The sequence below is a fragment of the Microtus pennsylvanicus genome, chromosome 7 (genome assembly GCF_037038515.1).
Source record: "Microtus pennsylvanicus isolate mMicPen1 chromosome 7, mMicPen1.hap1, whole genome shotgun sequence".
Lineage (NCBI taxonomy): Eukaryota > Metazoa > Chordata > Mammalia > Rodentia > Cricetidae > Microtus > Microtus pennsylvanicus.
In genome coordinates this window covers 22,799,802-22,821,868 of record NC_134585.1, presented here as the reverse complement: position 1 = coordinate 22,821,868, position 22,067 = coordinate 22,799,802, and the positions used below count along the sequence as shown (strand labels likewise).

At 48.3% G+C, this 22,067-nt stretch overlaps 2 protein-coding genes across 2 annotated transcripts in view; one reads left to right on the top strand and one right to left on the bottom strand.

Moving 5' to 3' along the window:
• Positions 1-12,760: 12,760 nt before the first annotated feature.
• Pcbd1 (pterin-4 alpha-carbinolamine dehydratase 1) lies at positions 12,761-17,058 on the top strand. The gene is made up of 4 exons (XM_075980176.1): positions 12,761-13,035; positions 15,052-15,183; positions 15,545-15,625; positions 16,497-17,058. Exons 1-4 carry the CDS (start codon positions 13,033-13,035, stop codon positions 16,593-16,595), a joined length of 315 nt encoding a protein of 104 aa, XP_075836291.1. The 5' UTR covers positions 12,761-13,032; the 3' UTR covers positions 16,596-17,058.
• Positions 17,059-18,892: 1,834 nt separating this feature from the next.
• The window catches only part of Sgpl1 (sphingosine-1-phosphate lyase 1), a 48,463-nt gene continuing 45,288 nt past the window's right edge, over positions 18,893-22,067 (bottom strand). The window contains exons 14-15 of the mRNA XM_075980175.1: positions 21,700-21,820; positions 18,893-21,264 (exon numbers count right to left, since the gene is read on the bottom strand). Of these exons, the coding sequence (XP_075836290.1) occupies positions 21,124-21,264; positions 21,700-21,820 (262 nt within the window). The 3' untranslated portion in view covers positions 18,893-21,123. The remainder of the gene's footprint in view (positions 21,265-21,699; positions 21,821-22,067) is intronic.

Below are 22,067 nucleotides of genomic sequence, written 5' to 3'. Positions count from 1 at the left end.
TGGTGGAGCACTTGCCTAGGACACACAAAGCCCTGGGTTTGGTCCTTGTCATGTTATAAACCACCTGTGATGAGGAAGGCCTCTTCCCCAGGAAGACGACAAGGACCAGAAGTTCAGGATCATCCTCAGCTATACCTTGAGTTTGAGACCTGTCAGGACCAGTGAGACCCTTCTCTGAGGGAAGCAAAATAAAAGTAACTCCATATGTTTCTTTTTTTTTTTTTTTGATTTTTGAGACAGGGTTTCTCCGTAGCTTTTGGTTCCTGTCCTGGAACTAGCTCTTGTACACCAGGCTGGCCTCGAACTCACAGAGATCCGCCTGCCTCTGCCTCCCGAGTGCTGGGATTAAAGGCGTGCGCCACCACCGCCCAGCTCTTTTTAAGTGAAATACTAGAGCATTGGAATCTCTGTAGAGCCCTCACCTGTGGCCCTATTATATTTACACGGAGGGGCACTGTAGGAGACAGGTTTACCAGCCTCAGCCGCTGGTGTCTGGAACTATCCCAGTACTGGGTGATGCTTAGCAGCATGTTTAGTTGGTACCCACTGGAGACTGTACCACTTCCATCCCTAGATATGAATATTGAAAATGTCTCCAAACACCACCAGCTGTCTGTCCCCTTGAGGAGGCAAGAGCTACCACCACCACAAATGAGAACTCTGCTAATCACATCCTGTGACAGACATTTGTGTTGGGAACGGAAGGAATGAGTGCCGGGCTTGTGGCCTAGGAAAAAGACGAGAGGTGGCCAGTTCAGGACTGGTGGATAGGCAGGCATCCGGCCTACGGACTCTGTGGAGAAATATAGAGCGTGTCCTGAGTGTGGCTTCCATTGCTGGGATCAGAGGATTGCTTTCAATGCCCTCTGTCAGAGCAGGTTGTTCACAGAGCTGCCAGCTCTGTGTGGGAGCCTGAGAGGCTTCAGAGAGGACAAGAGAGAGCGAGGCACGAGTCATAGCTGTGACACCAAATCCAGTGACAGCAAGGACCTCAGCCGGGTTCCTGGGGAGTGGCAATCCCCTCTTTGGGACTGTACAAAGCCCTGTGTTCCACCTTGGGAAGGAGGCGGTGCAGAGAAGAGGCCCTAGTTACAGGTGACACTCCCAGAGGGTTGGAGGCGATTGCGACTCTCCAGCGTCCCGAGAGTGGAAAGCCTTTGTATCCAGGATATCGTGGCAATTGGTTCCCAGCATGAGACGTTGTGGAAACCAGAGAAAGGGCTGAACAGAGAGAGGGGCACAGCTCAGGGGTGCAGACACAGGCCCAGAACCACTGCATGGAAGTTCAACAGTCCTGCTCCATACAGCAGCAGCCCTAACTGCCATCCAGGAGCGGCCAGGGCTCTGTGACTTTCAGAGAGGCCATAGTCTGTCTCTCCTACCAGCAAACAAAAGAACAAATCAAGTTCATCAGCAGGACTGGAGGTGAGAAAACATTAAAATATCCACACAGCTCCCATGCACCCCAAAGACCAATTAGAACGGTAATGGAAAAACATCCCATGTGCCATGGCCAATCCCTATTCAAAAAAAAAAAAGCAAATAAACAAGAAATGTCCACATCTTCATTCGGGGACACAATAAAAGCTCACTGAAGGACGTGAAGACGGCCTGAGTAAATGGAGTGATATATCATACTTGGGGACAGGGAGACGCAATAATATGAAGATGTCAATTCTTCCCAGATTAAATCTATAAATCCAACGCATATCCAATCAGATTCCTAAGGGGATTTTTATAGAACTTGACAAGCTGACTAGAGAGCTCATCTGGAAGGGTAAACAAGAAAAATGGGACGGAACTTGACCAACCAGATTTCAAAACGAACAATAAAGCTAGAGAAATGCAAACACACATTAGAGCTGGCAGATCAAAGGGCTGGGACAGAAAGCGCAGACGCCAGTGCCAGGAGGTAGCTGGAGGACGCAGGTTACAAAGGTCGCTGCGTCTTTGTCAGTACTTTTCGCATCATCAGTGTGACGAAATACCAACCAAATCACCTTAAGAGAGAGGAGGGCCTGTTTTCCTCACCGTGGGAGGGGTTGCGATCCCGCGTGGCAGCAGGAGCAGGAGGCGGCCGGTCACGGTGTCTACAATTAGGAATGAGAGAGAAGAATGCTGGTGCTCGGCTCACTTCCGCCATCTTCCCTTTTCACTTAGTCAAGGACCCCTGGTCATGGGTTGTGGGGGCTGCAGATCCCTGGCCCCTTGATTTTCTTTGTCTGCCTCAGACTTTTTGCCTGCTGGAGTGAAACAACTTGTTTTCCTGTGCCTACAGCTGCTATGAGCACGAGACCCTCATGAGTTCCTGATGGCAAGGGAGTGAATTCTGGTGGGTTTTGCAGCTGGACATTCCAAGAGCTGGAGCGTGGCTATCAGTTAAGGGTCCCTATATAAGCTGGTATTCTTGTTTCAAGGATGATCCCTGTATCTGTTTGTGTGTTTAAATCTCCAGCCTAGTTCCCTGCTCGCGTACCATCCTGTAGTGCGGGCGCTACAATGGGTTAGTGCCACCTGCACTCGGGATGAGTGTTCCCTCCCTAGGTTAAAGTCCTCTGGAATGGTCAAAGACCAGCCCAGAAGTGTGCCTGCTAGGTGACTCCAAACCCAGTCCACGACAATGAAATGAAAACTAACTAACCACAGCAGGTGTCCAGCTCAGGGGGGAAGGAAGGAGCATTCAGTGCTGGAGATAATTGCTTATCTGCTTGGATGAATGAGGGATAAGTACCGGGAATGCTCTCACATCTGTGGCTTTTGTTATTGTATCTCACACGCTGCCCCCAAGGAAATGCCAGAGAGATGGTATTGCTAAAATCTACCCCTCTTCCTAAGATCTCAACAACATACTGAGGTACAATGCCACCAAAGTTCACTCTGGGGAACCAACAGTTTATGGCACTTCCTTACAGAACCTAGGTAAGGGGTAACTTACTAGGGTGTGTGCCCCCCTCAAAAGGCTGAAAGGAAATTCTTTACAGGGCAGAGATGAGGTCTTTCTCATGGATGGAGCCCATCTCCTAGACTTCCTAGCCTATACATCCAAGCCCCTCCCAGGAAGAAACGTTGGGGCAGAATTCCATACAAGTGGTTGGGAGGTGAGGCTGGAGACTCAGGTGAGGGTCCCATGACCCTCCCTACCTCCTCTTTCCAAGAGTGAATGCTGACAGTCAACAAGCCAAGTTGTGATGAGCTTTTGTGAGTAGGCTCAGCTGAACTCCCCAACATGGCAATTGTTTGGCTCTATGTATAACCCTGTATAAGATTGACCAGCTTTCACCAGCTGACTTAAAAATTTACATATATGGAGATCTGGAAACATAAAGAACAAGCCGATCAGACTGGACTATGAAAGAATTTAACGCTTAGGTTGCCTAAGTTGCGAAGCTGAAGAACAAATGAGGCTGGAAGAAATTCTTTGATGCAGATCATACCAAAGGCTCCCTCCCTGCACGTCTATGAGAAAAGTCATAAGCAGGAAAGACAGCGGGGTGATCGAGGCGGTTTCAAGAAATCTGCCTACCTAAGCAGGCAGTTACTGGCTCCTGCGGGGACCTGAGAACTGTGGGCAATGGCACCAGATTCTAACTCTATCACGGGAGTTCACACTTACCCTCAAATCTGTCTACTTTTGTTTGAGAAGGGACCTTAGCTCCCTGTACCTTGAAGTCTGTAAGGGTTGAGTAGAGAGAATATCCCAGACAGAAGAGGCAGACTGTCAGGTTCAAGGCAGAAAGGTGTTGTGGAATATAATGTGTTACATTTGTTTATGCTGCATGTTTATGTCTAACAATGTAAAGATGTGTTGCATTTGTTTTGCCTTGCCTGCCTAAGGCACCTGATTGGTTTAATAAAAGCTGAACAGCCAATAGCTAGGCAGGAGAAGGATAGGGAGTGCTGGCAGGCAGAGAGAATAAACATGAGGAGAAAAGAGAAAAAAGAACAAGGAGAAAGAAAGGGACATGCCCAGGCCAGGCAGGCAGCCTCCAGATAGACAGGCGAAGCAGTGAAAGTAAGATATACAGAGGAAGAAAGGGAAAGGCCCCGAGGCAAAAGGTAGACAAAGAGAAAATAGGTTAGTTTAAGTTAAAAGAGGTAGCCAGAGCCAGGCGGTGGTGGTGCAGGCCTTTAATCCCAGCACAAGGGAGGCAGAGGCAGACAGATCTCTATGATTTTAAGGCTGCAGAGCGAGCTCCAGGACAGGCTCCAAAGTACATAGAGTAGGGGGGCTGGAGAGATGGTTCAGAGGTTAAGAGCACTGGCTATTCTTCCAGAGGTCCTGAGTTCAATTCCTAGCAACCACATGGTGGCTCAAAACCATCTATAATGAGATCTGGCGCCCTCTTCTGGCCTGCAAGAATACATGCAGACAGAACACTGTACAAAATACATAAAGCTTGAAAGAAAGAAAGAAAGAAAGAAAGAAAGAAAGAAAGAAAGAAAGAAAGAAAGAAAGGAAGGAAGGAAGGAAGGAAGGAAGGAAGGAAGGAAGGAAGGAAGGAAGGAAGGAAGGAAGGAAGGAAGGAAGGAAGGAAGCAAGCTACACAGAGTAAACCCTGTCTTGAAAAACAAAACCAACAAACAAAAAATGAAAGAGCTAGCCAGAAACAAGATGCTAGGCTGGGCATCTGAAACTGGTAAGTCTCCATGTCATGATTTGAGAGCTAGTTGGTGGCCCAAAAGAAAAAGTTTGGTACAAAATGGAGCTGAGAAAAGATGCTAAACAATAGGCGGGTGGGAACAGGAGGGGAGAAGGTAAGATAGAGGAGAAGGGAGAGAAGGGGGCAGGAAAGGTATGGAGAAGAGAGAAGGGAGCGAAATGTTGGATCTCAAACTCAGGAGAAATGGCCGAGGTGCCCATTTAACATGTCAGAGCTGCTGCTGCTGGCAATGCCTCTCAGATTGTACCAGTACCTGGTACCGAGTCCTGGTTCCTCCTTCTCAGCCCTGAGCTTCATCTCCCTTCCCGCAGATGCTCATCCCTATAAAGCCAGCCATTTTGTCTCTTGGCTTCTTGGTGCTCACAGTCTCCTGGGTCACTCCTGGTTCCTCTCTCTCCCTCTTTCACCACCCTCCCTCATGGCCCAGTTCAGTCTGGACCCTTCCAGATTCATCTGTTTGTGCTCTCTCCCTCATATCTGCAATAAGCCTCTTCCACCATTTCTAGGAGTAATCCTGTTTGTTTTTGTTTGTTTTTAGTTTGTTTTTTAACTTGAGGTGAGGAGAGGAAGGGGGAGGGGGATAGGAGAAGACCAAAAGATCTGGGAAGAGTGAGCTCTGAGCCTAGCCCCTCCTCTAGTGGCATATCTGAGGACCAGTTTTTCTCTCTTTCCATTTCCCCCCTTCTCCGTGTCCTTCAGTAGAGATGTTGGGAGACATTTATTTGGGTGTCAAAGGGCACATCTGTGTAGCACTTGATCCCTGTCATATCTTCATGAGTCACTGCTAGCCGCCCTGATTATAGGAGTGCCTTCTGGAGTGTTCCCATTTGTGAGAGACTCTAGCCTTTCCTCAGGTAAGCAGAGCCAGCAGCCCTGGGAAGTCCCCCACACGCAAGGTATATACTGCTTGCGAGCAAACTTGCCAGCAAACGCTCTTCAGTATTTTGTTTTTGAGACAAGCCTAACCTTGAACTCAAAATCCTCCTGCCCCAAACTCTAGAGGGCTGGGATTACAGGGATGTGCCGGGACTACAGGGGTGTGTATCCATGCTTAGCTCATTTTCAGTTTTATTTTTATTTGTATTATTTGGTGTTTGTTTTTGCAGGGCAGGGGAAAGAACCAAATGATTCACAACACCAGATTTGAACTGCTGTCCGCACATTAAGATGAGTGTGTGTGTGTGTGTGTGTGTGTATAGTTTGTATTTGTGGGTACATGTGAAAGCCAGAGGATGATGTTAGGTGTCTTCCTTGATTGCTCCCCCACCCTATTCTTTTTTAAATGTACATAATTGATATGAGGATTTCCGATCATCTGGAACTGGAGTTACAGACAGCTGTGAGCTGCCATGTGGGTGCTGGGAATGAGTTACAGATAGTTGTGAGCCACCCTACAGTTGCTGGGAATTGAACTCAGGTCCTCTGGAAGAGCAGCCAGTGCTCTTAACCACTGAGCCATCTCTCTGCACCATGGTCTCTCACTGAGCTTGGAACTCACCAACTCAGCTAGGCTGGGCAAGCCCCCATCATGCTCTCCCTACCTTCCCAAGGCTGGGATCGCTGGCTGGTGCCGCCATGTCTCTTTTCTGTACACAGGGGCTGGGGATTTGAACTCAGGCCCTCATGCTCCTACAGCAAAGCATTTTACCCACTGAGCTACTCTCCCAGTTCCCGGATTAAGATTTCTGCCTGGGCGTTTGTTGACAGCATTCTGGAACAGCGAGCTGTAGTCAATGGTGCTGGTCTAAGTGAAGACCTGGAAATCCTTTCCCAGAACTTTGGAGACGGGGAGGATGTGTAAAACAGTTTTGTTGCTAAGTTGTACTTTCTGCACATAAGAAAGATTGGTGGTATTGTTGGGTTTCTTTCTGTCTCATTTGGAGCTATCTTTAGCTTACAACAATTAGATAAATACTTTTTTTAATATTTATTTATTTATTATGTATACAATATTCTGTCTGTGTGTATGTCTGCAGGCCAGAAGAGGGCATCAGACTTCATTTATAGATGGCTGTGAGCCACCATGTGGTTGTCAGGAATTGAACTCAGGACCTTTGGAAGAGCAGGCAATGCTCTTAACCACTGAGCCATCTCTCCAGCCCCAAGATTGCTTTTAAACAAACTTGAAACACATAATTTTCCTCATACTGTATTGATTGTCCTTTCAAATCCTAAAACAATTATTGAAGATTTTCTTTATGGTGAGGACTTATTTCCTTAGATTCAGGGAGAAGCCATTTCTTTTGTAGTTCTGTAGGAGAGGGCTCGCTTGCAGGGCAGAATCTCCAACACTGCCCCCTCCCCAAACGCCATGGCAAACTTTAAAATAGACATGAAACACGGCTCTTGCTCCAGAAGCAGTAAGCATTTATCCTGAGCCAAACATGAGCAACCATGGCTTCAGGTACCCTGATGATATGCCCCATCCACATGCACACAGATAGAACCTATCAGAATTTCATTTTTTGTCATGGACAGCCAGCAAGCACACTGTGTGGGAAGTCACTGCTGCATTCAAAATGGCAATTAAAAAAAGCAAAACAGCACACACCTGTAATCCCAGTACTTGGGAGGCAGGAGGGGCATCAAAAGGTCATGATCATCCTCAGTCACACAGTGAGTTTGAATCCAGTCATGACTACAAAAGATCTTGTCTCCAAATCAGAAAAACAGCCGGGCAGTGGTGGTGCATGCCTTTAATCCCACAACTTGGGAGGCAGAGGTAGGTGGATCTCTGAGTTCAAAGCTAACCTGATCTACAAAGCAAGTTTCAGGACAGTCAAAGCTGTTACACAGAGAAACCCATCTCAAAACAAAAACAAAAAACAGTGATCACAATAATAGTGTCTCTCTGCTAACACAGAAAGATTCTTGGGAGCTCGTCTCTAGAAAATGCTAATGCATGGCTCATGGTTCATTACTGCAATCCCAGCACTTGGGAGGGAGAGGCAATAAGCTCACTAGGTGGCCCACACTGTAAAACACTTTTTTGTCTCCCAAGATGTACAGTCCACCTGTACCGTACCACCTGTCTACCACGCGACGGTTCACCAGTCAGGCAAGGGGCTGGAGATTGAAACACATACACACACGTTATCCTTGAAACAAGAATGCCCCCTTTATTATGTTCCAGGGCAGCTTATATAGGGCTCTCCTTGACTAATGGCCACGCCCCAGCTCTCAGGACTTTTCAGCTGCAAGCCCACCAGGAACAACTCCCCTGCCATCAGGAATTCACGAGGGTCTCGTGCTCAGAGCAGCTGCAAGCACAGGAAAACAAGTTGTTTACTCCAGCAGACAAGGAGTCACAGAAAATTCAGGGTCTGAGTGTCTGTAGTCCCCAACACCACGACAAAAACAAACAAAAATGTTAAAAAGAAAATGCATCAAGTGAAGAGGACCACTGTCCTATGTCCATGAACACGAACCACTATTAAAGGAAGATGAACCATGTTGCTATGGGCTGGCAAGAAGGCTACAGGTACTTGCCTCTAAGTCTGATGACCTGAGCTCAGTCCTTGGGTCCCACAAGATCAAAGAGAATCCACTCCAGAAAGTTGCCTGCCAGCTGACCACCCTTTCCTTCTCCCCCCTCAGTAAACAAATAGAACCTACAAGAAACCATGGCTGAAGTTAGTGTACATCTAGAGGAGTGGCAGAGCCAGTTATTCACAAGACACAAAGCTGAGAAGCAGTGTTGTCTACACAGGGACTCCCAAAGAGTTTACTAAAAAGAGAAAAAAATAATAAATTCTAGAAGATGGGCAAAAAGGATATTAGAAAGCAACTCACAGATAGTGCACCCCGAATGCTGATACGCCGGTGAAATCCTCACCGCCCTCAAGGACCAGAGCAACTCACAGAGAAAAGCCTCCAGCTCCCCGTCTGTAGCTGTCAGCCCCTCACACTCCCCCCAGAGGTCTGATGCTGCCAAAGGTGAGACGTGTGAGCAAATAGGAATCCTCACATTGGCACAAACGAGAACAGCTGCTGCTGTCCCCGTTCTGGAAACATCTGGAAGGTTCTGAGACGCACACCTGTGAGGGGAAGTGCTGGTTGTACAGGTTGTGTTTGTTGGCTTGGAGCTGCTGGAGCTGTAAATGCAGCCTTGTCCTGGGGGTTTTGAGGGAGCATCTGCTCAGGTGATGTTGGGGTGATCATGGTGTGGTCGTCGTAAGGAGTCAGAGACAACCTGAGTGGCTGTCACTGCGATGAGAAACCAGGGCGGACTTCCATCACAGAATACAGAGCAGTAGTTAGAATCTTTTAATAGACTGAGGCACCATGGATAGGACAAAAGTTCTGACTTAAGTGTTATGTTTTATACAAAACAATGTGTAATATAGTATTCTTGTAATATATATGTAATATAGTACATAAATTAAAATGTGTGTATGAAGCAGCAGAAATTTTGCAAAAACAAAAAGCAAAATTCACATTAGCACATTAGCTACATTGCTACAAAGGGGGAAGGGGGGGTATGCAGGAAGAAAGGTTAATAAAAAAACAATGCTGTGAGTTCAAGGCCAGCCTGGTCTACAGAGCTAGTTCCAGGACAGAGAAACCCTGTCTTGAAAAACAAAACAAAACAAAGTCTTATTTAAAGGGCTGGAGAGATGGCATGACTCAGCAATTAAGAGCACTGGCTGTTCTACCAGAGGGCCCAGGTTCAATTCCCAGCACCTACATGGAAGCTCACAACTGTCTATAACTCCAAGATCTGACACCCACACACAGACATGCAAGCAGGCACCTAGACACATTAAATAAAAGTAAATTATAAAAAATAAAAAACAATGCTTTATGTGATAGGAGACTTAAACTTACTAAAAAGTTGTGGTGGTCAGGACAGTGGTATGGGTGTCTCTGTGGGTAGTAGATGAATGAGTGCCCAGAATCAACCCACATATACAGTTGATTGGTTTTCTAACAAAGGCCTGGACAATCCCGTGAAGAAAGGAGGAACTGGGCCTATGAGATGGCTCAGCGGGTAAAGGTACTTGCTGCTAAATCTTAATAACCTGAGTTCAATCCCTGGTGCCCATATGATGGAAAAGAGGACTGACTGACTCCTGAACGTTGTTTTCTGGCTTCCATACATCCATGTGGCACATGTGTGCCCACATGAACACACACACACATGCACACATGCATGCAAGCAAGCATGCAAATAAATGTAGTTTTCTGCTTGCTTGCTTTTTTAAGTTTCCTATTACACCAACCACAGGCTTCTTACTGCGTCACTGGCAAGGTCCCTCCCGCCCCTACACTGAGTGAAAACAGTGCTGTAGGGAGAACAAGACTGTCCACAGTTCACCAAGGCCTGCGTCTCCCCGTCTTTTATAGACTGTGATTGTTGCATGGACTGGTCATGACTGCAGCAAAGCCTCCAGCAGCAGGTCTGGCTCCAGCCGCAGCCCTGACTGCAGTGGCCTTTGCACCTGGAGTGGCGTTCTCTCCGAGTGACGAGAAAGCAGTCAAAGCAGCTGGTCTGCCCTGCTGACAGTTGAACCAATTGCTAAGGAAAGGGCTGCTTGGTTGACAGACCCCCAGCTCAAGGCAGCAAGGCGCAAAGGAAGGGCCGGCAGCTGTCAATCAAGGGGAGCGGCTAGTTCCTAATAGCTTAGTTTGTTTAAAGACAGTAAAGAAAAAAAAAAACATCAGTGGAAAATCCACTGAAGGGAGCAGGCAATAAAGACATATCACAGAATTAACATTCTCAAGAGCACTTAACAGTGCTTAACCACGAGCCTAATATTCTTAGGAAGTATCGAGCGTTAAGGGACTAGAGAAACGGCTCAGCAGTAAAGAGCACTTACTGCTCTTCCAGAGAAGCTGGGCTCAATTCCCAGAACTCACATTGGGTAGCTCACAACTGCCTATAACTCCAGCTGTATGGGAGCTGGCCCTTGTGGGTACCTGCACACACACACACACACACACACACACACCTCACCCCCAAAAGGACAGAGAGTATATGAGTATATTCTGGAGCCAAATGTGAGTGATGGAGACCCAGGAACACTCACTTAGACTACTCCAAATTCCATGTTCCAACATGGTTAACAGTTTCATATTTTTCTAACAACAGAACAAAGAAAACTTTAAAAATGAAGACATTTTTCAAACATATTGAGAGAAACATTAAGTAGATGAGTTCCAGAACAGTGGGCAATGTCAGCCAGAGACCTCACATGCCATCTGGTGGCCATTTTTAGCCATTGGGTTGATGAAAACTAGGGCTCTGTGTACTTCAAAGGATTTATCTACCAGCCACTAACACGCTAGGTCACATACAGAGGGAAATAGGTGGTTATTAAGGGAGCTGAAGATGACCCAAGCTGATAAGCTTCTGGACCTGCAGCCTTCTCAACTCTCCAGAACCACCGAGGCTCCCAACAGTTCTCAACCTGTGGGTCACGAACCCCACCGGGGTCACATATCAGACATTTACACTGCAATGCATAACAGTAGCAAAATTATAGTTACAAAGTAGCAATGAAAATAATTCTATGGTGGGAGTTGTGGTGGTTTGAAAGAAAATGACCTTGTTAGAGGAAGTGTGTCACTGTGGGGGTGGGCTTTGAGGTCCCCTGTGCTCAAGCTACTCCTAGTGAACAGACCACTTCCTGCTGCCTACAAGTCAAGATGAAGGACACTTAGCTCCTTCTCCAGCCGCATGTCTGCCTGCATACCTCCATGTTCCACCATGATGATAATGGACTAAACCTCTGAAAATGTAAGCCAGCCCAATTAAATATTTTTTTTTCCTTTATAAGAGTTGCCATGGTCATGGTGTCTCTTCACAGCAACAGAAACTCTAAGACAGGGTCACCACAACCCAAGGAACTGTATTAAAGGGTCGCAGCATTAGGAAGGTCGAGAGCCATCACATCAGTTTATCAGCCTCATAGAAGGCTCAGTGGGAGGAGTAGTTCTTTTCAGGAACTTTCATTCACAGCCCAATCAGTGAGTTCAGAGGGTTGTCAGTTTGACTTCGGAGGTTCTAGAAGATGCTAAAGAGACAATGAAGCCCCCTTCCAACAACTCACCTATACTCACCACCCCTTCCACAGCTAAGGAAACAATAATTTTACTTAGCCATGAAGGCAAAGAACTGGTGACACATGGCACAGGGCTGGACCTCAAAGCAAAGATGCTGAGTAACTACTATATGGTTGTATGTATGGGACTGTCTAGAAAACGCAGGCTACAGCAATTGTAAACAGTTGACTTAGGGGGAGCCATGGAAGGAGAGAGGGTACTAGGTGGCACAAGGAAACTTCAGAGCTGATTGGGTCAACGGTTTTCTAGGAGAAGTATACATCTCACCCTGTTACTGGAGTTGTTAGGGTCAGAGCGTTGACCCTGGGAGCCCTAACAAGCCAGGCTCGGCCACCTGTTCTCTGTATGTCAACTAAAGAGCCAAGTCAGCCAGAGGGGCTGAAGAGACAGCACAGGGGTTCAGAGCACTTACACTTCTTGCATAAAATCTGAATTTGCCTCCCAGCACCCCATCAGGCAGCTCATGACAACATGTAACTCCAGTCCCAGGGAATCCCTTCTCCATTTGACCTCCATGACACCAACATGCATGCTGTGCACATAAACTCATGGGCGCACGCACACACACACACATATACAAACAAATAAATAAATCTTTCTGAAAATTAAAACAGTGGGATGCAGAACAAGGTGATTGTATTCAATATGGACACACTAACAAAAGAAACGAAGTCCAGGTTCCTCCAAGTCCATCTCCTGCTATAAGGCTCAGATTTGAATAGAGAGCAAGGGGAATGCCTAGCTAAGCAGTTGCAGCCAAGGTGTGGTCACCTTCAAGGTGGTCTGGCAAGTTGCCAGAATGGTATGACATCTTCTGGCAGATCCCAGCCTTTTCCTTCTCCTAACATGAGACTTCTAGAGAAATTTCGATTTCTTAGGGTTCATTGTTTCAACAGCCCGACAATACAGGGGAGGGACACAGTGTCTCCCTTTAGATATCTTCTCTCCTGTCAGGACAGTTACAATGGTGAACTTTATGTATGTGCAATTCCATATGTGTCACATTTACCTGGGTGGCTTTTGTCGTTGTCGTTGTTAATATACCAATAGGTCAGGCAGTCTGGCACTCAAGAGTCCTCCAGCAGACAGGCAGCAGACAGAGGAACTAAAGCCTTTGCCCTGGAGCCCATCACACAGCCATGCTCACAGAGCACAGGGCATAGAAAACGCTGGAAGGGCGTGGAGCAAGGAGGACCCAAGTTAATTATTACCCGGCGGCGGCCGGATCTCTGCTCCGCCCCTGCGGGTGGCCTCCTGCCTGCCGGCGCCTCTCCCTCTCTGCCGCCACCTGCTACCAGCGCTGGACATGGTAAGCGCAGGACGTATGGTGAACCCTGAGCGGGGATCTCGGGAAGTCAGGCTAGAGCTCCGATGTTGAGGGTGCGGGCAACGCCATCGCGCTGGGCTAGGGTCACCTTGCCGCCCTCGGGGGTGCTGGGGTGCAGATTTGGGAGGTGGCGGTGGTGGCGGGCCTGGAGAGACCAAGCCTGGCCTGTCTCGACTCCAGGCCGCCCGCTGGCGAGCTCCGGCGGGGTGTGGCAGGAAGGCGGGTCTCCGTGGCGTGGTTCTGTCCCTAAAGGCTAGCTGGTCCCTTGGGGTGCCGGATCTGGCGGGGCTCAGCTCTCTCGGCACCCTAGTGCTGTCCCCGGTCTTGCGCCCCGCCCAAGCACCTAGCTGGGATTCTGTGTCCCACCTTCATGGGTCAGGATCTTAGGTCCTTTGGAAAGGGGTGCCCCTGGAGCTGCTAGATCCCTGAAACTCTTACCAAACAGCACAGTTCTCTGCACCTTTGGAGCAGTCGGGGGATTGGAAGCCGTTTTGGCAGCTGTGGCCTAGGAAGGGTCACTAGGGACCAAAGACACAGGCTTGGATAATCAGTAATCCCTGGGCCCACACTGCCAAAGGCTGATAGAGCTTTGCTAAGTAAGCAAACAAGGCCCTTACCCCTCTGACCCCAGAGTGCAGAGCATTGTCATTCTAAGACTAGGGGGTTCTGGAAAACTCTAAAGAGAAGGTACCATCCCCCACTCCCCACCCCGCACCTCCCAGCATCCCTCCAGCTCACCTGTACCCACCACTCCTTTGGGAGTCAAGAAAAAAACAAAACATAAAACCAAAATAATAAACAAAAAAAACAAAACAGTGGGTTCTGATGCCAGGTTGATATCTGGTTGCCTGGTTACAAGAGCCCAGCTTATCAGCCTGCTCTGGAAAGACTTCCCTATTATTAACCACAGTGCAGATCTCTGTTGCCTTCGCTACAGCCATCCCTTGTCAGTGAAGCAGAGGTCCTTGCTTCTGAGAGCACAAACACCAGTGATGGTCTGTAATTCCCAGGGCTGGTCTGTAGACCCCAGTGATGGTCTGTAATTCCCAGGGCTGGTCTGTAGACCCCAGTGATGGTCTGTAGTTCCCAGGGCTGGTCCATAGGCCCCAGGGCTGGTCTGTAGTTCCCAGGGATGGTCTGTAGACCCCAGTGATGGTCTGTAGTTCCCAGGGCTGGTCCATAGGCCCCAGTGCTGGTCTGTAGTTCCCAGGGCTGGTCTGTAGACCCCAGTGATGGTCTGTAATTCCCAGGGCTGGTCCATAGGCCCCAGGGCTGGTCTGTAGTTCCCAGGGCTGGTCCATAGGCCCCAGGGCTGGCCTGGAACCTGTCACACAAGTCTTCTTATCCAAGGAAGCACTTTTTAAATGTAGTTTGTACTTGTAATCCCAGAATCGGGGAGACAGAGATAGATGGGTCTCTGAGGCTCAATGGCAGGGAGTTTAGCCTACTTGGGGAGAGACCTTGTCTAAATAAAGCGAACAAAGTGGGGAGGAGGCTGGAGAGTTGCTCCGTGGTTAAGAACACTGGCTTCTATTCCAAAGGACCTGGATTCGGTTCCCAGCACTCATGTGACAGCTCACAATTGTGATTCTGGTTCTAAGGTATTTGACACCCTCTTCTGGCCTCTTCAGGCAGCAGAATGTGATGACAAAACACCTTCACACATAAAGCAAAAATTTTAATGAATTTTTTTTAAATTAAACTAAAGGCAAATGATACCTGAAAATGGCATCTGAGATTTCCTTCCACACACATACATGCACATACATGTACCCATCCACACACATACACCAAAACCAACCAACTGAAAAAACCCAAAACAAAAATTACAGGACCCACCTCCTAGCAGGGTGCTTCCCTGCAAACCCAAAGACCCGTGGCTTGGGGCAGGGCACTTGTATCAACAGCAGACAGCCCGGCTAAATTCCTCTAAAAAGTCTGGGGCATGTTCTTGACCTGTAAAAGGAAGGCCTGGGGCCTCTGTTCTCCCTCTCCTAGGCTGGCAAGGCACACAGGCTGAGTGCTGAGGAGCGGGACCAGCTGCTGCCAAATCTGAGGGCGGTAGGGTGGAATGAACTGGAAGGCCGAGATGCCATCTTCAAACAGTTTCATTTTAAAGACTTCAACCGGGTATGTGGTGGTGGTGGTGGGGTACTAACCGGGCCACATTCTGTGCTCATGCCATGTCCTACTAGCCAAGGGGAAATACATTTCCAAGTGGCCTGCAAAGAGAAGGGCCTTGGGCCCTGCCTTCCCGGAACTCGAAGTGCTTGGAGGAGGCAGTCCTCCAAAGGGTAGCAAGTGCCTTCTTCCAAAGGCACTTTAATCACAGCAGAATACTGGCCAGCACCAACTGCCTGTGCTGTGTGCACCACACTGGGGACGTGAGTAACACTAACACGGGCCTCAGAATGAGGGACAGGATGTCACAGGGGAGGTTAGAGCTCCAGAGGCCCTGGAAGAAGCTAAGCTATCCTCCTGTATCTATCAGGCTTTTGGCTTCATGACAAGAGTGGCCCTACAGGCTGAGAAGCTGGACCACCACCCAGAGTGGTTTAACGTGTACAACAAGGTGAGCCTGCCCCCGTCCTAGAACCTCGTCTTCTGAAGGTTTGCTCTTGGACCTGACCCTGGGCCCTTCCTCACCAGTTAGCTGATGCCCCTTCTGTCTATTCCCCTTCCTAGAGCCAACAGAGACTCCCCACAAGACAGCCCGTCTCAGTGCTGATAATAAGTGCAAAGTAAAATACCTTGAACGATTGTGGTCAGACATTGGGAAGGGCACTGTTAATAGCACTAGCGGCTTTATTCCCGATGAAAGAACGAGAGAGAGCAGTAAGACGGAACTCATTTGTCTCTCTCAGCAGATCAGACTGTCTTATGAACGTGCCGAGAGCGCTGCTGGACTGTCTATAAAAACATGAAGGATGTGTCTGGACGCCCACCTTCAGTTCTGATTTTAACTTTTGTCTTCAAAAAAAAAGTTTTAACATTTGTTTAGTGTAGTGTGTGGGCACATATATGCTGTGCGTGTGGAAGCAAGCTGGCGACTTGTGGGAGTCTGTTCTCTCCTTCTACTCTGTGGATCCTGGAGGTTGAACTCAGGTTGTCAGGCCTGTTGGCGAGTGTATTTTCCCACTGAGACATCTTGCTGGCCCCTGGCTTCCTTCCATTCTGTGAACTTTTTATCCTATTATTGAAATCATCATTATTTGGGGAAACTATTGAAGGAAAATGGTCAGCAGGTGTGTCCCTTTCTTAGAGCTGTCAGGAAAACAGTGACCAGCTGCTGTCTTCGGGAGTGACTAGTGGCCAGTTCCTGTCCTCAGAAGGCCTGGCTATTGTCCTGCGGTCCCTGGTAGAGCTGAGCACACAGCTGGTGGCCCTTGCTCTTCCTGGAGGGTGCTTGCCTGCCGCTGAACTTCTGGTTTTCTCTCATTCAGGTCCACATCACCTTGAGCACCCACGAGTGTGCCGGTCTTTCAGAACGGGACATAAACCTGGCTAGCTTCATCGAACAAGTCGCTGTGTCTATGACATAGACCTGTCCTTTTTTAAAATTTCCTGGCGGGGGTGGAGATGGGGGATGGGAGGGCTGGCTGAACAGGAACCCAGAGAGGAAACCAAGGAGGCTGGCCATTGGTCCCTGCTGCTTGCAGCGAGCACCATCTCCATTTAGGGATGAGTCCCTGTATAGGAAGATGTAGGTGTCAATGTCAGCAGTAAGGACTGCGACCTTTGCCTGTGTCACTCTCCTTACTGGGGCTCTGCCATGTTACACTACTTTGAATAGTTTCCCTTCCTCCATGGGCTTCCCAGCAACGGTAGTCTTCTTTCCAGGCTGTATTTTCCTCCTTTTCTACCCTTTCTAGTTCACTGTCCAAGTAGCTGGGTTAAAAAGCATGACATAAAGTTCAATCTTAGACCCCAGAACTAAAACAATTCCCACTGTATCACAGAAACATGTGCTTTAATGCCTCTAATAAAACCATGCTATCAATTGGTTCAGCTTCTGGAACCTTCTTTTCCACAGGCCATGACAAACTGAAATCAATTATAGATTTTGGGGGTTTTGGTTTGTATTTTTGAGACAGGGTTTCTCTGTGTAGCCTTGGCTGTCCTGGAACTCACTCTGTAGACCAGGCTGGCCTCAAACTCAGAGATCCACCTGCCCCTGCCTCCTGAGTGCTTGGGATTAAAGGTGTGCGCCGCCACCACCCGGACATAATCATGCTTAGTTTTGAGGGATCTGTTCTGGTTTTTGTGATTCTGGGAATCAAACCCAGGGCTTTGCACATGCTCGGCCAACAGGAATGATCCCACTAAGGTCACACGCTTGTCACCAGCTAAAATGCAACTGAATAGAAACACATACTTTGTTGGGCAGCCAGGTAGGGTCAAGGTAGTGAGGGAAAGGAGGGAGTACAGTACTTTACCTGCAGGCTCATTATCATGAGGAATAATTGGACAGAAAAACCATGAACTGTTACAAGATGAGGTATGAGCTAAGGGGACACAGAAGGGACTAATGCTGACAAGAAAGGATGCCAGTTATACTCCAGAGTCCGGAACTGCTGGTGGTTCAGGAATAGGGCAGTGTGTGCATACAGCATGTGAACCTATATCTAGAAATGCAGTTTGCAACCATTATTTTCTTCCTTGTGCTATCATGGCTAATTTTCCATGAATAAACCTAGATTTGCCCTGAGGTACCAGACATTTGACCAAATAGGATTCTGGCTGTGTTGGAGCAGAGGGGGTCTGGATGAGGTCATTAAGCTTTGAACTGGTCCTTAGTAAAGCAGATTGCTCTAATATAGGTAAGGTTCGTTCAATCAGTTGAAGGCTCATCTAGAGCAAAAAGGCTGCCTATCCTTCACATAGAACTCTGGACTCCTATTTGAGCTGGGATTATCAGTACTTTCCTGACTTCATGGATCTTGAGCTCTAAACTGGAACTGCTCTTCTAGCTAGCCAACTGGGCTTCCATTATCACAGGAACCAACTCCTTACCCAGTCCCCTTCTGTGTATACTCTACACTTCCCAATTCACTGGCATACATCAGAGTCCAACAGCAGATAGACCTCCAGTTCCGACGGCTTCTGCAATTCTCAGTCTTAGCAAAGGGCTTGCCTGCTGTTTACAGGGAGAGCAAGGTGGTATATTAACGGGCTATCCGCTACTGGAGCAGTTAAGGACAGTTTACACAGGTCAGGTCCCTAGCTAGCAATTCACAAGAGTAGAAAATGCCCAAGTGACAAGATGGTAAGAATGGGAGCAAAGCCCAATCTCATCTCCACCCAGTGCAGGTGGAGCAGCCCACCCCACTGTAATCCTCACCTATGACCCCTGGCTTGCAGTCTAGTCAATCTAGGTAAGCTGGTCCTCCCCAGGGCCAGAAGAGGCAGACGGTGATGTTGAGAAATGAGCGATCTGTCTACACAGCTCACCATCAAGACCACCCAGTGCCATTATCCAGGAGTGTTATAGGCCCTAAAACCAAATGATGGGCTTTTGATTCACCAGACAAAGCCACGTTGTCCAGCTGGTGGGGGACCACCCAGATGGCTAATCCATCAGTATGTTCTGGTATAAGTGGATGGAAAAAGAGGTCAGGGCCATGGCACCTGGGAATTAAAAGCCAAGACTACAGACCTCTCTGGACAGACATAACCAGTTCCTGAGGCAACTGAAGACTCAGACATGATGGACACGGCTACAGGTATGTCACAACTTTACCTCCAAGGTTGGGGTGTGGGGGACGAAATAGGGGACGGCTTTCCGGTTCAGCAACTGCTGTATTATGGTCTGTATAAAATGAACGCAACCATCCAATGATTAACAGTTTGGGATATTTAATTATTAAACTGTTTAAGAGTTATTGCTGCAGTCAGGAAAGGGCATGGAGATGATGGGAAGGTTAGAGAAGACGAGACAGTTTTCAAAGAGGCAAGTACCATTTCCGAGTATAAAACTGGTGATATTAAAAGTGACATGGCAGTATATTCACAGTACTACCTACGTCTAATACAGAAACAAAACAGTACGGTGTTTGCAGAAGCTACTGTGGCACCTACTAAGCCACATGATACTAGAGACCCCACCCACCCCCGACACTGGCTAGGCATGGCATGCACACACAAAGACACACACAATGACAGCCTGAAGTCACACTAAAGTTCCTAATCATAAAGTAGCTACAGCAGGTCCCTCTGAAAATCACCATCACCCATACCAGCACTGTCACAAAGGAAGGGAGCAGATCACTTCCTGGGTCCTCTGAGACTATGCGGGACCTGCTTCTCCATTTTAGGCACTGGCAAGCCAGTGGTGCCTGCTGGGTGGTCCCTGGACCTCTCTAGCATGATGCACTGTAGACCCAGAGATGAGTCTTGCATAGCTCTAACTACTGGAAGTGCTCAGGAACTCAGCCTCTTTCTGACACATGCGAGCATCAAGCATCCCTGAGCCCCACAGTGCACTATAGAGCACACAGGAGGGAAGTGGACATACACACTCGCTATGCAATGAGCTGGCTAGTAACAGGTCTGGGGTCAGAACAGTGCTGAGGATCACCTCCCAAGGAAGGTGAGGAAGAGTCTGGTGGTTTGGCTCTCTCATAGCCAGCAATACTCAGGAATCCCTGAGAAAGGGAGGGAACAGAGAAAGGCTCCTGCTGACTTGTCCTACACACAGACACACCTCAAAGACTGGTCCATTTCTGCCAGGACCTGGGTGATGAGTAAGTTTACTTACTACTCACTGCTTGGGAGAAAGGCACATGGTATGATCATCGGAGGAGGACAGGGGCTCGGCCTAGATAAGAGGCCCCATCCCTAAAAGGGAGAAGCAAGTGGGAAGCTGGCACAGGGGTTGGTTCCGGCCCTGTATCAAGTCTTGTGAAGGAATCCCAGGCCCCAGGTGTAATGGCTGCAGCCATGCCTTTCTACTCCAAAATGCCTCTCTTGTCCTATGCAGCTTCTTTTTAGCAGGGGCTGAGGAATACCCAGTACCTGAAGCTAAAATGCCATCGTACCTCTGGAAGCTGAATCGGGGAAAGAGGCAGGAAGAAAACACTGATAGAAAAAGGGTCCCCTCTACATCTTCACACCACTGAGGAAAGTCAAGGACACTTGGGGAGTATTTCCTTCAATCAAAACAGGTTCTCAGGACATGATAGATTAAGGCAATGAGGAAGGGGAAGACCCCACCCACATGTGTGCATAGGTGTTTACCTACACTGCTATTCAAGAAAATACGGGAAAGGATCTGGTTTCAGCTCATCGGGCCCGGGAGAAGGCTCAGGTATGACCTACCCCTATCCACAGGCAGCACCACAGCCAAAAGGCCCTGGAGTCTCTGAAAACACTTTCCTTTCCTACCCTACAGTATAGCAGGAACATGGGGAAGTATCACTGCCAACAGGCTTCTCCACTGATGGTAGCAACCAGGGTCATGCACAGAAGACAAAGGAGCACTTCAAACCCTGCTAAGGGACCGTGCTCCAGTTATGCAAAAAAAGAGGTCAATGACCTGGCCAACCTGTGCTTGGAAAAGTAAAACGAGTTGCAATGAAAGTGATCCTGAGAGTCAAGTGACATCTCCTGAAGCAGAGGCTGAAATAACCTCCTGCTTGGGACGTGGAAACACCCACCGGGGAACACAGTACATAAAGGCCTCCTGCCTGAGAGCCAAACCATCGGACTGAGGTAGCAAAGGCACCCTCTTGCTAGCTCACACTTCCCCTAGGAAATCAGGACAGGTCAGAGCCACCATACAATGATTAAGTGAAGATGATGCTAAAGACGTTAGAGGGGAATATGGTTAAAACAATTTTTAGGGTAACATTTATAACCAGGGCAGACTCATTGCGCAGTGGAATCCGTCAGGGTCTTCAAATTAAAAGCCACAAAAGGAAACAAAAGGAGTCCTGAGGCTGAAGCTATCTCATGGTTTATCGTATTGTGCTCTCAGGAGCAGGTCCAGACGTCAAGTTGTGTGTAGTCTGTTCCAAATGCCAAGAACCTTCTGAAGGCCTGAAGCGCCATGGAATTATCAAGGATCCAAGTTCAGCGGGGCTTTGGAGAACCATTCATCTGGCTGCCCTGAGTCACAGGGTCGGTACTATAAAGGCTGTCCAAGAAGACGGAGGATATTTCTGCAACCAGATTCCTGTCAATGGTTGCCTGGGCCATGCCGTAGATGGCACCCTGCAAATCCAACCAAGGACGTATTATTAGTGACATAAGTATGGCTGTCATTCATATGCACCTAGCCCCCCTTCCTAGGCCAGGCATCCTATCTTCCCATCAGAAAAGCAGCTGCCATGGGATATTCTTCACAGGTACTTTCCAGCCTGGCTTTCCAAATAAAGGAACTACTCTATGGGGTTTACTGTTTGTGGTCGGGGGAGTGCTCGTTGTCTTTACAGACAGTACGAGAGCCCTGGCTTCCGTTCAGCAGCGTCTGCTTTCCATCCCATCTGAGATACCCAACAAGAAGGAGCAGGACCAGCGGCAACACTAACGGTTGAGGAGAGCTGTGCACTCTGAGCTGAGGCAGAAACAGCCTCAGAAGAATCTGACCACTTCAGGTTCCCACACAACCCCCAATACTTCTACGTGGGGATGCCCTGGTATCCTTACCATTCCTGTGGTCTTAGCTTTAGGATTCTTCATGATTTGTGTGACCGATTCCCGAATATCCTTTAGGAACTGGATTGCCATCCGCTTCCGAGTGTGTACTAACGTGATGCAGAAGTGGATGCTGTGGGAGAAGAGAGGGCGTGAGAGGGACAGACTCTGAAAAGAAAGACGCCCCACAATAAAGCCACCCCAGGGGAGGGATGCACTGGAGTACTACTGCTCTCAAATCCATGGTTTTTTCTAAGTGAGAAAATTAGGGTTTTCAAGCATGACTAAGAACCGCCTTAACAAAATGAACACAGCTGGTTGTTCTGTCTTGTCCCCATCCCATAAACTGTCAGTGATGGCTCCGTAAATCATGTGTGCGA

Coding starts and splice junctions, on each gene's coding strand:
- Pcbd1 (XM_075980176.1), top strand. Junction 15,184..15,544: donor ATTTTAAAGACTTCAACCGG/GTATGTGGTGGT, acceptor TGTATCTATCAG/GCTTTTGGCTTCATGACAAG. Junction 15,626..16,496: donor GGTTTAACGTGTACAACAAG/GTGAGCCTGCCC, acceptor TCTCTCATTCAG/GTCCACATCACCTTGAGCAC.